General features: G+C 49.1%; 1 protein-coding gene across 3 annotated transcripts in view; it reads right to left on the bottom strand.

Annotated features, from left to right (window-relative positions):
* The window catches only part of SPTBN4 (spectrin beta, non-erythrocytic 4), a 78,625-nt gene that overhangs the window by 12,942 nt on the left and 50,452 nt on the right, over positions 1-15,231 (bottom strand). For all 3 annotated transcript variants that reach the window (XR_006340562.1, XM_043899189.1, XM_043899190.1), the window contains 6 exons: positions 6,153-6,377; positions 5,167-5,256; positions 2,800-3,078; positions 2,568-2,698; positions 1,511-1,715; positions 348-728 (listed from right to left, as the gene is read on the bottom strand). Coding sequence is in view for 2 of the 3 variants with exons in the window: in XM_043899189.1 (XP_043755124.1) it covers positions 348-728; positions 1,511-1,715; positions 2,568-2,698; positions 2,800-3,078; positions 5,167-5,256; positions 6,153-6,377 (1,311 nt within the window). In the remaining variant the exon portion in view is untranslated. The remainder of the gene's footprint in view (positions 1-347; positions 729-1,510; positions 1,716-2,567; positions 2,699-2,799; positions 3,079-5,166; positions 5,257-6,152; positions 6,378-15,231) is intronic.

Raw genomic sequence — 15,231 nt, 5'->3', positions numbered from 1 at the left:
TCCTTGCAATTCGTTTTAGATTCTCCATCGGGCTTTGGGTAAGATTCACTCTGCAGTTTTCACAAGAACCCCTGCCCAACCTCCCTTGGAAACACTGTCTGATTTCTATCAGGCATACTATACTGCTTTTTTCTTGTCATTGTTTGATTCTGCGCCCCATGCAATCAGTCCATTTTCTACCTGCCCCATCATATAACTTCTCCCTGTTCTGTGGTCTGTTTTCTGTCTATTCCACTGTCTAATTTCAACGTGGTCCACAGCCCGATTTTTGCCAGGACTGCTGCCCCCGTCCTTTGGCCATGCTGCCAGGCCCTCCCACCAGCCCCTCCTGGCCACCAGCCCCCGACCTGGGACACAAGGAGCTGCAGGTCATGTTCAAAGGCGCGCAGGGTCCGCTGCATGGAGCTGGCACTGGGTCTCGGCTCCGGCGGGGTGGTCAGGCGAGGCAGTCGCCTCCGCTTCTCCTCAATCTGTCCTTGGAGTTCTCGGGCATCACTGAAGAACTTATGCAGCTCCCGAGAGGCAGCCAGCAGTTGGGCCCGCGTGCCCATAAGCTCCAGCAGCTCGGCCCAGGCCTCGTTCAGCCCGTCCTTCCACTCGGCCATGGTGGCCGCCGCCGTGTGGCCACACTCGATCAGCTCATCCACCATCTGGTTCACGGCTGCCAGCCGCTCCCGCCCTGCCGTGCCAGTCTCGCTGGCGAACTCTGAGAATTTCTCCTGCAGCACCTGCCACCAGGGAGTGGGGGGCGGGGGGTGCCAGCATGGGCAAAGTGCCGTAGACACGAGCCCCCTCCAACCCATCATCTTGTGGCAGAATAACAACACTAATGGTGACCATCAGAACAAAATACAACATCCCACACTTACTGAGAACTCACTCTGTAGCAACAATAGTAACAATAATAAAATAAGGTAGCTCAGATGGTAAAGAATCTGCCTTCAATGCAGGAGATCCAGGTTCAATCCCTGGGTCAGGCAGACACCTTGGAGAAGGAAATGGCAATCCACTCCAGTATTCTTGCCTGGGAAATCCCATGGATGGAGGAGCCTGGCAGGCTACAGTCCATGGGGTCGTAAAAAGTGGGACCTGACTGAGCAACTAACAAGACCCTAAGAATAGTAACTAACACTGTGTTAGGCTCTGTGGGTATTCAGTACTGTCCTAAGTGCTTTTTTGGGGTCCTCAACCTCTGGAATCTAACGATGATCTGAGGTGTATCTGATGCAATAAAAATAAAGTACACGATAAATGTAATGTGCTTGAAACATCCTGAAACCATCCCCTCTTCCTCATCCGTGGAAAAATCGTCTCTCATGCAACTGAACCCTGGTGCCAAAAAGGGTGAGGACCGCGGCTTCAAGTTATATTAATCCATCAGTGACTCAGCAGAGCCATGAGGTGGTGCTATTACAATCGCCCTATTATGGATGGGGAAACTGAGACCCCGAGAACCTTAGTAGCAGACACAGTGGACCCTGGATCGCTGTTTATTCCTAATGCTGCTCACCGTGACATGCTCAAAGTCCTGGCCGAGCTCAGGGGAGCCGGCCACCACCTCCTTCTCGGCGATCCAGTGCTCGAGCTCATCCACCTGGCGGCTCAGCTGGTACAGCCAGTACTGCTGCTCCAGGCCCACCCGGCGCTCCTCGCCCAGCTCCTTGAGTGCCACATACAGGCGGTCCACCTGAGACTGCCGCCGGCTGATCTGCTCGCTGAAGGCGACAGGGAGGGGACAGGGAAGGGCAGAGACTTCCAGGACCGAGCTCTGAGCCCCTGCCACCCCCTCCCCTCAGGGCAGGGCTGTGTTTCCTCTGAACCTTGAGGCAGAACTGAGTCCCCCCCCAAACTCCTTCATGCACGACTCTCTTTTCTGCAAGTCTTGAATGCAGCCAACTCAGCACTTGCATCTCAGGGCTCAAGGAAAATTCTGCTTCCCTAAGCTTGATAAGCTCATCACTCCCTCTCATCCCCTCGCGTGTGCCCAGCCTTCCAGGCTGCGGTCACACACCTGGCCCTTCTAGCGACTTCGGGGGGGCCTCCAGACCCCTTACTTGGTTCCCCAGCCAACCCACCTCACCTCCAGTCAGGATCTCCAGGCTCAGGAGGACAGAGGTTGAGCCTTGCGCCTCTGTCTCAGACTTCACCCCTGGGCCAAGGCTCCTAGATGTGGCCCCTACACTTAACCTCAGAGAGGCCACATGACCCGCAGTCCAGGAGGTCTCAGGCCACACCCACTCACTGTGCTCCAGGCTCTTCTATCCTCCCAGACACTGGATAGGAACAGAACCCTTCCTGCCCTGAGCTCTTACTTCTCCCCTCAGTTCTAGACAACTCCCCTTACGCACTCAAATCTTAGTGCTCCTGGCCCCATACCTTCAAACGTCCTTTCACAGCGCTCCTCCATGAGGGGACCCCAACCACTTGCCAAAGTCCTAAAGCACCAGCACGGGGCCAAAAGGGACCCACCCCTCCCACCCCAACGTCCAGTCCTGACCCTGCCCCAATTTCCAACCGCGAAGCTCCAGATCCTGCCGGACCATTCCCTAAGAACTGGCCCCGCCCACCTGTCCGGGTGCCCCATCTCCAGCAGCGCCCGGCACTGGCGCGACAGCTGCGCGATGCTTTCCTCGTAGTTCTCCACGCCCTGCTCCAGCTGCAGGTGCTTCTTGAGCAGCTGCAGGGTGCTCTGTTCGTCCTGGGGACACACGGCGCCCGCGATGAGCGGCAGCGGCCGACCCCGGGCTCCAGCGCACCGCCCCCCACCCCCGACCCCCCGCACCGCCAGCCCGGGCGCACCTTGCCCTTGTCCTCACTCATCATGAGCAGCTCCTGCTCCCCCAGCCACGCCTCCACCTCGGCCACGTCGAAGTAGTACTGTTCCACCTGGAAGGCGGCGTCGAGCACCTGCTGCCGCCGCTCGGCCGCCTCCCGCAGCCCGGCCCAGGCGCCCTGCAGCTGCTCCTGGCCGCGGCGCACGGCCTCAGCCTCGGGGCTGCGCAGCGACGCCAGGGCGCCCGCGCGCTCCAGCACCTCCTCCAGGCGTGGCCCGTGCGCCTGGATCTCCCGCCGCAGGCCCTGCGGGTGGGAGAGGAGAGGGGGTTCAGAGGCCCGGTGCCTGCACGGCTGGCACCAACCAGGAGAGAGTGACAAACAGCCCCAGATCGCTGGCCACGGGCCGGATACCACATTTCGCGATTCCTCCTCACTCATCCTCCCCTTGTTGCAGGTGGGAAAATAGGCAGCAGAGGTGAAGTACGTTGGGAGAACAAGCAGCTGGTAAGGGCTGACAGGATTTGAACACAAGAAGCTGGATCCAGAGACTCTGCTTTCAAACAAGATCCTTGGTGATCCATGATACCCGCCTAATGATCCCAACAAAGGCCTAAACACAGGTTGGGGTATAATTTACCCCAACAGTGCACACATCTTAGGAATACAGCTGGACACGTTTTACACATTATTACGCCTGTGTACCCAGATCGGGATACAGAATACTTCCATCACCCCCAGAAGGTTCTCTCAACCAGCTCTGTACTTGCTGAGTTCTTTAGCTAACCTCTCCTTTGCCTCTGTTTCCCCAACTGGTAAATGGAGATATTAAATAATAACAAAATAACAACAGTCAACACCCAGTGCCTGCCAGGCACTTTGCTAAGTCAGGGCTTTGCATAATGTAGTCACTTTCTTTTTCTTTTTGCCACACTGTGTGGCATGTGGGACCTTAGTTCCCCAACTAGGGATGGAACCCGTGCCCCCTGCAGTGGAAGGGCAGTGTCCTAACCACTGGACCGCCAAGGAAATCCCTGTAGTCACTCATTTAGTCCTCACTCCAACTCCAGGAGCCAAGCATCATTCTCATGTTACAGATGGGGAAACTGAGGCAACGGGAGGTGGAAGAACTTGCCAAAGGCACATGGCTAGTGGTGGCCCCCGAATATTTACCTTGTGGGGTTGCTGTACCGTGGAGCACTGACAACTGTGCCTGGCGTGCAGTAGGTGCTCAATCAACATTAGCCGCTATTATTTGTTTCACAGCCCCTGTGTATCTAGCAATCTCTCACACACACAGCTCCAGCATCTCCAATTTTAAATATTAAATGCGCTTGACTGATTTCCTCAACTGTGAAAATGATGGGCCGGTTTGTTTGTTCCTAGCATGGTCCACCACCAGCAGTATTTTCATCAAGATAGAAAAACAAAATCGAAGAAAACCGCCAGCCTTTTAAAGAACTTCCCCTAGTAGAGCACGATCACGAATCTTTCCAAAATAATTTGTGTGCCCACCTCCCTACCATTCTTCAGTGCCCTATTCTCCCAAACTATACATATATTTTTATAAAAGGAGGTAATGACAATATCTACATCATAGGGTTATTGCAGAGATTAAATATCTGACATAACCCCCAGGACAGTATTTGATACACAGTAAATCTTTAATCAATGTATTATTATTATTACTATTATATTATTATTTTCCAGCTGCACTGCATGCAGTATCTTAGTTCCCTAACCAGGGATCAAACCCATGACCCCTGTAGTGCAAGTGTGGAGTTTTAACCATCAGACCACCAGGGGAGTCCCTGGAGTTCTTGTTTGTCTGTTGTTTTCTTTTTTCATGGCCCAATAGCCATTTTCCTTACTTTCAGTCACAGGACCCTGATTTTCTTTTGGGGAACCGCCTTGCCTCCATCTCAGCCCAGATAATTAAGGCTGATCTCACCGCAGCTTCCAAGGCTGAGCCCTCAGCCCAGACCAGCCCATTCAGAGCAGTCTAAATCCCTGGCCATCATGATTAGTTCAGAGTGGACATGCGACTCAAGTTGAGCCAAAAAGAGTTATTCCTGGGACTACTACTGAAATTACTGAGAGCGAGTCTCTTTAGTTTTCCTGGTGGGATATAAACTTGAATCTGTTGCGAGTTCTTTTACCAGCAGAAGAAAAGAGCTGGCCTGAGAACAAAGCTAATAGGAAGGAAAAAAAAAATGGAAATGAGAGATTCATGACCTCTTGGAAGCACCTGGACACCTCTGTATCTGCTGTTCACGGTCTCCTCAGTTACAAGAGCCTATACATTCTCCTCTTCTGCTTTAACCACCTTGAGCATTTTCTGTCATTTGTATCCAAATGTGTCCAGACCCACTCCCTTGCCCTGGCTCTGCTCACCTGGTTCTTTTTGATGTACTGCTGGACGGCCTGCAAACCACTGCCTCGCTCTGTCTGCATGGCCAGTGGCAGTCTCTCCTGGACCCATGCCTGGAAAGGAATCAGGGAACAGGTCAAGGGAAGGACACAGTGAGCAGGGCAAGGACCCCTCCATCTCAACTAAACTGCAAGAATCCAAGCCTCCAAAGCAACCAAGGGCCTCCCTCAACTAAATGCCTGCTCCTGTCTTCCACCTCCTCCCTAGACACGCTCTAACTGGCTCTCTGCACTTGAGTCAGGTTCCTGCTTACCTCTGGTCTCTGCATAGGCAGGTCGTGCTTCCTGGAATTCCCCTCCCACCCCGTCAGCAGGCTCAGCTCTTGTTTGACGTCTCAGCTTAGGGATTCCCTCCTCCAGGGAAGTCTCTCTGACTTCAAAACTTGGCCAGTTGCCTCCTCTGGGCTCCCACAGTCCCCTAGCTTCCCCCATCACATTCCTAACCATCTTGACTTAGGATAAGTCTGTTTTCCCCTTTGGAGAAACGGAATTTGCTGTGGTAACTCCTGTGACCCTAGCGTCATGTAAGAAAGGGCCGGGCCCAGAACGATCAAGTGAATGAGCAAATTAGTGAATGACTGAATGAGGAACTGAATGGATGAGTGATAAATGAAAAATAAATGCATGATGGAAGGAATAAAGGATGAGGGGATGAATAAATCAATGACTTTATGAATAAATCAACGAGTCAAGTGTTAATGAAATGTGAGAGTGAATGAATGAATGAGTGGATAAGCGAGCGAGTAATGAAAAACTTAAGGGTCTAATGACTGAGTCTATCAGCGTATTAGTGGATAGGTCCCTCCGCCATCTCCACCTTTGAACCCTTCTCAGAGCCACGGCCCCGCCCCCACCCAGTCTCCACCCCCTTTGCCCGCTGGCCCCGCCCCACCTCCGCTTGCCCCTCCTCTCATCCGGGCCCCGCCCCAGATCCCCGCGCGGATCCTCACCAGCTCGTCCTCGAGGTCGTGCGCCACCTGGTGCAGCTCCTTGGAGGCGAGCAGCAGGCGGCGGCGCTCCTGCAGCGGCTCGAGCAGGCGCACCAGGCGCTCGCCCACCGCGTTCTGCCGCTCGCCCACCAGCTCCTTGCTCGCCGGCTCCAGGGGCAGCGCTGCCGTCTGCGCCTGCAACTCCCCCACCTCGCGGTACCACTCCTCCACCTGCGACTCCATCGACTGAAGGAAGAAGAGCAGGGTCAGCAGGCCCCGGCCTCCCTCCCGATCCCGCTGTGGCTCCCCAGTACCTTTATGATGACAGCCAACCCCCTGGTCGAGGCCCACTATTCCACTTTCCCCTTGCTCAATTCCTTCCAGAAGCGCTGTCCTCCTTTCTGATCCCTGCAACCCACTAAGCTAGTTTCCGCCTCAGGGCCTCTGCTGTTGCTATTTCCTCTGCCAGACATGCTCTTCCCCGTCAATCAGATTTCAGTTCAACTACTTATTACCTTTTCAATGAGGCTTGCTTGAGTCCCTGGACTAAAGCAGCCCATCAGTTCTCCCAAAAACCCTTCAAGGTTGGTGGTATCCCTGTTTTATAGAGGAGCAAACTGACGCCCAGAAAAGTTAGGTAATTTATCCAAAGAGTCAATCTTTTCAAATATCAAAAATATATACAGGGACTTTCCTGGTGGTCCAGTGGCTAAGACCAAGCGCCCAATGCAGGGGGCCGGGATTCAATCCCTGGTCAGGGAACTAAATCCCACATGCCGCAACTCAAGAGTTGGCATGCCACAAATAAAGATCCCACATGTACAACTAAGACCTGGAGAAGCCAAATAAATAAATAATTTAAATAATTTTAAATAAATACAGATATAGTGACTTAAATGGTTGATGGCCCACAGGGACAGAAAAGCAGACCCAAATACACAGGAGAATTCATATAGTTTATAGATGCCATTTCCAATCTCCAAGGAGATGGATTATTCAATGAATGGTCATGGGCCAAGTTGCTGACCAATTTCACTGGATCCCTTCCTCACTCTTTATGCTGAAAACAATTCCAGATGGATTAAAGACTTAAGGAGAATAAGTAAATCCATAAGGCATACCAAGAAAATCTGGGCAAATGTTTTTACAGTCTTGGGATGGAGAAAATGTTTCCAAGCATATAAACCGTAAAGGGAAAGATTTATAAACTTGGCCACAAAGAATAGTTTTGTGTCAACCAAAGTTTCTAGATTTGAAGGCAAATGACAAACTGGAAAAACATTTAAAATGTGTTAGAGCAAGGAACTAGTTTCTTTAACAGTAAAAGAATTCCCTTTTATCCAGCTCCCTTTGTCTCGTCAGCACTTAAACACCATCGGATAACTGTCTTTACTCATGAGACTTTTGTTTTTGGTCTGCTTCTAGACTATAAGCTTCATGAGGGCAGAGGCTGTGTCTCTCTTCACCTATGTATTCCCCTGTGCCTAGAACCATGTCTGGCAAGTAATAGGCCTTCTACTGTGGTTTGCCCAATGCACAAATGAATGACATCAGCAAAGAGAGATTGCCCAAAAGAGAAATGGGCAACAGATGTGAACAGGCAACACAAAGAAGAAAAAATGAGCACAGGAAATGATGCCCAATCTAACTAATCATTGGGATAATACAGATTAAAACAAGGTATTCTTTTCTATTCATCACACTGGCAAAATTGTGAAAGATGGATAACATCTAGTGTTGGCAAAGATACAGGGAGATGAGCACACTCAGCCTCTGTCAGTGGTGGTGTAAATTAGTAACAGCCTTTTTGGAAGGCAGTTTGGCAGGTACTATCAAAATGCAGTATGTGTCAAAATGCTTTGACCCAGCACTTGCACTTCCAGGAACGTATTTAAAGAAACAGTGGCATGTATGCACAAAGATGTTCGTACAAGGATTTTCATCATAGCAGAGATGTTTGTCCAGAGATCTCATCATGGGGACTTCCCTGGTGGTCCAGTGGTTAAGAATCTACCTTGCAAGGCAGCAGACATGGTTCAATCCCTGATCGGGGAACTAAGATCCCACGTGCAACTAAACCCTCATGCCACTACTAGAGAGCCCTTGAGCCGCAAGAAAAGATCCCACATGGTGTAACAAAGATGCCATGTGCCACAACTAAGACTGAACACTGCCAAATAAATAAATAAAACAAAGATCTCATCATAGCAGAGCTTATAATGGGAAAAAATGGAAAAACTAACCTCCATGTCCATCAAGAGTGAAATGATTAAACAAATCCTCATCAATATGGAATAATACCCAAGACTTACTGTTAAGAGGAAAAAAAATTAGAACATACTTATGAATAGATATTTGTACTTATGAATACTATATGAATACTATGAATAGATAGTTGTGGTGAATTGCAAATGTATAAAACTTCCCTGGAATAAAGAAGAAATTAATCACAGATGTTACCTACTGGGGGCATGAGAATTTAGTGAATGGGGACAGGGATGAAGGCGAGACTTTTCACATAAGATTTTTTATACAGTTTTTGATGTCTGAATCATTATATTTATTTATTCAAGAATCTCAATTAGGACTTCCCTGGTGGTCCAGTGGTTAAGAATCTGCCTGCCAATGCAGGGGACATGGTTTGATTCCACATGCTGGGGGCAATTAAGCCCATGCGTCATAACTGCTGAGCCATGTGCTGCAACTACTGAAGCCGGAGCCCCTTAGAACCCATGCTCTGCAACAACAGAATGAGAAGCCCATGCACCACAACTAGAGAATAGCCCCCCCGCTCATAGTAATGAAGATCCAGTGCAGCCAATAAATTAATTAATTAAAAAAGAATTGAAGCATGAAAAAAATAAAACCATTAGTAATCCATATAGGTACCTCTATTAACACATAAAGAGAGGTCTAGAAGGATGCATACCAAATAATAATTGAGGTTCTCTCTGGATTGTGGGATCAGGAGGCATGTTGAAGGGAGACTTTATGTTTTACTGAATATTTCTAAGATAGCAGTAGCTTTTAACAAAAGAATATATTTATGTATTACTTGTGTGATTCTAAACAGATGGGGGAAATATAGAAAACAAAATAACAGGAATGAAATTAAGTGGTAACAGATTAAAGCAAAAGACTGCAACCCAAAGCTGGAATATTAAGAACAAAGTCAAGACTTTTGTTGCAAGGTTCTGTAGTGCGGAGTTGTTGCTTTTGCCTGCCCCAGACTGGTCCTTTCTTTCCTAGCATCTCAAATCCCACTCTCAGATCCTCAACTTCTTGTTGTTGTGTAGTAGCTAAGTCCAGTCCAACTTTTTGTGACCCCGAGGACTGTAGCCCTCCAGGCTTCTCTGTCCATGGAATTTTCCAGGCAAGAATACTGGAATGGGTTGCCATTTCCTTCTCCAGGGGATCTTCCCTATCCAGGGATCAAACCTGCATCTCTTATGTCTCTGGCATTGGTAGGCAGATTCTTTACCGCTGAGCCACCAGAGAGCTTCTTGACCAGCCTTCTACTAAAACCTAGAGGGCCTAAGGGGGCCACAACCTGGCCAATCAAAATACTGAAACCACTGTGGCCACGAGGACTGATCAAGGACGGCCTTATTACCTAAGCTGGGTGGATGAAAACTCTTTCAGCTTCCTGAGGGGATGATGAAAGCCATCAGTCCAAGAAAGGCCATGTGACTCAGGCTTGGCCAATAAGAACACTGAATCACCCTGGCCACAAGGATTGGGTAGGAGATGCCATGTGACCTAAGATCAGCCAATGAAAACTCTTTTTTTTTTTCAATGAAAACTCTTCATACTTTTTCTGGAAAAGCCTGTGAGCTGAAAAGAGGTGGTCTCCTCCTCAACCTGTTTCTAAAGCTGGAAGAACACAGGCCTGAGATAATAGGGACAATTTTGCCACCAAGAGAGAACAGGTTCCCCAATGATGAGACCAACACAGAGGAAAGCAGGATGCAGAAACAAAGAGAAACTCCAAAGGACAGAATTTGTGGGACTGATCCAGCCATGCCCCAAGCTCCTACCCCAGGCCCCTACCCCTGGTTCTTCCAGCTATATGAGCCAACAACTTTCAGCTCCTTTTAGCCTAAGTCCTAGGAACCGCACCTTAAGGAGTCCCAGCTGATACAGTTCACAATCTGTAGGAGTCAGAAAAATGGGTAAAAAATCAAACCTTATGACAAATCAAAGTCATATCCAATGGACATTTTTTAAAGACACACAAGTGGCAGAAATCAAAGAAAAATGAAATAGTCATTCCCCAAAACTTTTTTATTAACAAAATCATTGTAGTGATATGTAGAAAATAAAAATACATTAGAATTGAGGAAACTTTTGAATATAGTCTGAAATTTTAAGGTTATAAGTTCCAGTTCCCCATGAAATGAAAACCCCTTCATCCCTCTGCAGCAAGTGGCCATGTAGCCTGAGATGGAATTATTCCAGGGACGGCCATGTTTCTACTTCTAGAAAAATGCAAAGTATTTCAAACACCTATTTAATATGTAACCTTTCTTGCAAACATGGGCAAAGGATACAGAAGTACCTGGTCATTAAACACGAGAAAAGGTATTCGGTCTCCTTCAGCGTCATCTTGTCGTTTAGTTGCTCAGTCGTGTCTGACTCTTTGCCACCCCAAGGACTGTAGCCCACCAGGCTCCTCTGTCCATGGAATTTTCCAGGCAAGAATACTGGAGTGGGTTGCCATTTCCTTCTCCAGAGGATCTTCCCAACCCAGGAATTGAACTTGTGTCTCCTGCACTGGCAGGAGGATCCTTTACCACTGGGCCACCTAGGAAGTCCCCTCTTCAATGTTTAGGAAAATGCAAATTAACATAGCACAAACCAATTATCTTTCACTTCTCAGGTTAGCAGAGGTAAAAGACTTGCTAACAGCTGATGAAGGTGGCCATGTGGGGAGATGGATGGCTGTCATTCTGCAAGTGTGTCCACTGCCTTTTCAGGAGGATATTTGGTAATATTTGTCAAAAAGTTTAGAGAATTCTCTGGAGGTCCAATGGTTAGGACTCTTCATTTTCACTATAGAGGGCACAGGTTGGGGAACTAAGATTTCGTAAGCTGCATGGCCAAAAAAAGGGAAAGAAACAAAGAAATGAGGGGGAAAGTTTAATGCATAAATCTTCTGGTACCAAAATTTTACTTTGATAATTCTTTTCTAATATATATTTCTTATAATATACACATACATATACATATATAAGAAAAGGATACATATTCTCTATATATTATATACATATATAATATAAATATGTATATATAAAACCATCCATCTCCTCACATGGCCACCATCATTAGGCATTTGCAAACCTTTTATCTCCACTAATCTGAGAAGTGAGAGATACTGTTTTGTAGTTATTTTATTTGCATTTTCCTAAACACTGAAGGGGGGCTGCCCAGGTGGTTCAGTGGTAAACATAAATACCTTTGTCTGGCTGTGCCGTGTCTTACTTGCAGCATGACAGAGCTTTACTTTTCGGCATGTAGGATCTTTAGTTGTGGCATGCAGGATCTAGCTCCCTTAGCAGGGACTCAACCCAGGCACCCTGCATTGGGAGCATGGAGTCTTAGCCACTGGACCACCAGGGAAGTCCTGAGGATTATTTCTCAAATATTTGTACACAGGCTTAAATACACACAGACAGGGATGTCTGTTGTGACATTATTTATACTAGCAGAAGTTCAAAAACGGCCTTAAAGGTTTCGCAACAGAAGACTGGTCAATGACACTGTCAAACTATCCCCTGGAATATCACGCAACAGTTTAAAAGGACAGGGTATGTCCTACAAGGAGGGATGCCTAGGGTGTTCGGCCAAGGGAAAAGGCAAGCTTCACTGTGGTCTGTATGTCATGTGTACATGTGGGAGTATGCATAGAATATTTCTAGAAGAATAGAGAAGAAACAGTTGAGAGCACTTACACCCCTGGGGAGTGGGACTTGCATGTGGAGGAGAAAGGTTTTTTACTTTTCACATCATACTCTTCTGTCTGAACTTCTTACCATAACAGCAATAATGGGTAACACACCCATGTTTGCTCTCAGCACTTGACAAGAATGAATTAAGTTAATCCTCACAACAGCCCATGAGGTCAGGGAAGATGGGGATGTTCATATTGCTCACAACTGGAGCCCAGCTCCTGGCTCCATGCCTGGCACAGAGTAAATCTCCATAAACATGTGTTGCTTTTGCTTGTTGGATTGGTTGCCATGTTCTTCTGCTTCTCTTGGTATTAAAGGTTAACATTTAAAAAAAAATTAAACCAGCTTGAAATGTTAAAACCAAAGGGACGACATGGATGACTCTTGAAAACTTTAAGTGAAAGAAGCCAGGAAACAAAGAGAGCCATATATTGTATGATTCCATTTATATGAAATGTCTAAAATGGGCAAATCTGTAGAGACAGAAAGCAGACTAGTACAGAGAGTGACTAAGTATGGGGTTTCTCTTTGCGTGCTCAATCGCTTGGTCATGTCCAACTCTTTTGTGACCCCATGGCCTGTAGCTCACCAGGCTCCTCTGTCCCTGGGATTTCCCAAGCAAGAATACTGGAGTGGGTCACCATTTCCTCCTCCAGGGGATCTTCCCAACCCAAGGATCCATCCCGCATCTTTTACGTCTCCTGCACTGGCAGGCAGATTTATACCAATGAGCCACTTGGGAAGCCCCGCAGGGTTTCTCTTCAGGGTGATGAAACTGTGCAGGAATTAGTGGTGAGAGTTGCTCGACTTTGCAAATACACTAAAAACCACTGAACTATACACTTTAAAAAAGTATATTTTGTGGTATGGAATCATATCTCATTTTTAAAAAGACATTCAAATTCAAGGCAAAAACCAAACCAAATCAACAAAACACAGAGGCACCTATTTCCAAAAGAACCTCAGGTGCTTTGCCACCTGGTGACATGCAAACCCAGATCCCCTATATCAGCCTGATTCCTACTCAGACCCGCCTGCTGCCTTGAAAGTGAAAGTGACAGTCACATCTAACTCTTTGTGACCACATGGACTACACAGTCCATGGGATTCTCCAGGCCAGAATACTGGAGTGGGTAGTCTTTCCCTTCTCCAGGGGATCTTCTCAACCCAGGGATCGAACCCAGGTTTCCCGCATTGCAGGCAGATTCTTTACCAGCTAAGCCACAAGGGAAGCCCAAGAATACTGGAGTGGGTAGCCTATCCCTTCTCCAATGGATCTTTCCAACCCAGGAATCGAACCCAAATCTCCTGCATTGCAAGCGGATTCTTTACCAACAGAGCTATCAGGGAAGCCCTGCCTGCCGCCTTCCCATACTCCAAATGGGGAAACTGAGGCTCAGAGAAGATTAGTGCCTGGTCTAGAGTAAAAACTGCCAGGACCAGAGTTTGAAGCCAGGATCATGTGACCACAAAACCCTCGTAGCCCTGGGCCACTCTGCTTCTCTGCAATCCGGGATGATGAGGTCCAGAAAGGTGGTGTTAGTCACCCTCAGTCACACAGTAGACAGTAGTAGAATGGGGGTTCAAACCCTGGATGGTGTGGCTCCCGACTCTGGGCCATGCTGAGCTAGATGAAGAAATGGGGGACAAAGACTGAAAAGGGGCAAAGAGGGTGTTTTCTTTCTTTTTTCAATTAATTAATTGGAGGATAATTACTTTACAATATTGTGATTTTTTTTGCCAGACATCAACATGAATTAGCCACAGGTATACATATGTCTGTGCCCCCCATCCTAAACCCCCCTCCCACCTCCCTCCCCACTCTATCCCTCTCGGTTAAAGAGGGTGTTTCCTTGGCCAGAGTGTTTTCTGGCTCAGGGTGGGGTGGGTAAGGAGTCTCTGGGGACTCAGCCCAGCAGCTGCAAAGCCTCCAGTGCCTTTTGCCCTGTCTGGTCCCCCTGAGATGGCAGGAGACCAGCTCCCCCCTTCCCTCCTGGAAGAGCCCGAGGCTGAGCCAGACCAGCTGGCCTGGCCCCTGGGGACTGGGAAAGCAGGGGTTTGGGACTCCAACATATGGCCCCTCAGTTGGGAAGGACAGTTGGAGGAGGCCCCAAAGGAGGACTGGGGGGAGGGTGCCATGTGGCCTTGACCTGGGAGCTGGGGTTCCAGAAAGGCTGCTGCAGAGGCTGGGATGGAGGGACAAGGGGAAGGAGGCGAGGAGGACGGAGGGATGAGGAGCGGTCAAGGGAGAGGGGCAGAGAGGGAGAAAGGAAGTGAAGAGAGAGAGAGCAAGATGGAGATACTGAGAAAGACAGGTGAGAGAGACAGATGAGAGAGGGAAAAACTAAGAGAAACAGAGACACAGAGGAACTGGGGGAGCAGGACTGGGATTCAGGCCCAGAGCGAGGCAGAGAGGGGAGATGGGGAACTCACGGATCCACACCCCTCAGACCCGGGGCCCCACCTCCCCCAGCCAACCTGGCTCGGGTGCCCTGAGGGGTGGGGCAGCCGGGAAATGTGCCCCATTGGACCGCCCCCTCTCTGCTGCACAAGCCCAGTGTCTGGGATCTCAGGCAGGCCCCAGGGGTCAGCGGGGGCCTCGGGAGTTCCCTCCCCCAGGGGCAGCTCCTGAGGCCCAGCTGGACTCCGTCTGGAGGCCTCGGCCCACTGAGTCACTCCCCGCCTCGGGCGCCCTCTGCTGAAGAAAGGGCCCAGGAGTCCTGCGCTGGATCCTGCTCATCGCCATGTGACCGCCCCCCCCCCCCCCCAGCCGGGCCCTCATCCCCGCCAGGTCTCAGTCTCTCCCTTAAACAATGGGAACCCCATATCATGCTCTCCAGGGTGTGGGGGGCTGAACCCGCCGCCCTGTGAACCCACCACCCTGTGGAGGGTCAAGCCAAGTCCTCACCTGTCCTGGGCAGAGGGCCCCAAACCCTCCCTCTGAAACCTAAATGGCCAGAAAGGGAGACAGGGGTGAAGTCAATTGCAAACGCAAATCCCACAGTGAGAAATGCTTCCCATCCCCCAGACTGGGGAAAAATCTGAACACCTGACAACACCAAGTGCTGGCAAGTATGGCTGGAAAAAGGAGCTCTCATTTAATGCATCAAACGGCATCAGGACTTAGGCAAGCTATCTGTCACAACCGG

The sequence above is a fragment of the Cervus elaphus genome, chromosome 4 (genome assembly GCF_910594005.1).
Source record: "Cervus elaphus chromosome 4, mCerEla1.1, whole genome shotgun sequence".
NCBI lineage: Eukaryota > Metazoa > Chordata > Mammalia > Artiodactyla > Cervidae > Cervus > Cervus elaphus.
The sequence above is the reverse complement of the archived record's forward strand: the minus strand, read 5'-3'. Positions and strand labels throughout refer to the sequence as shown.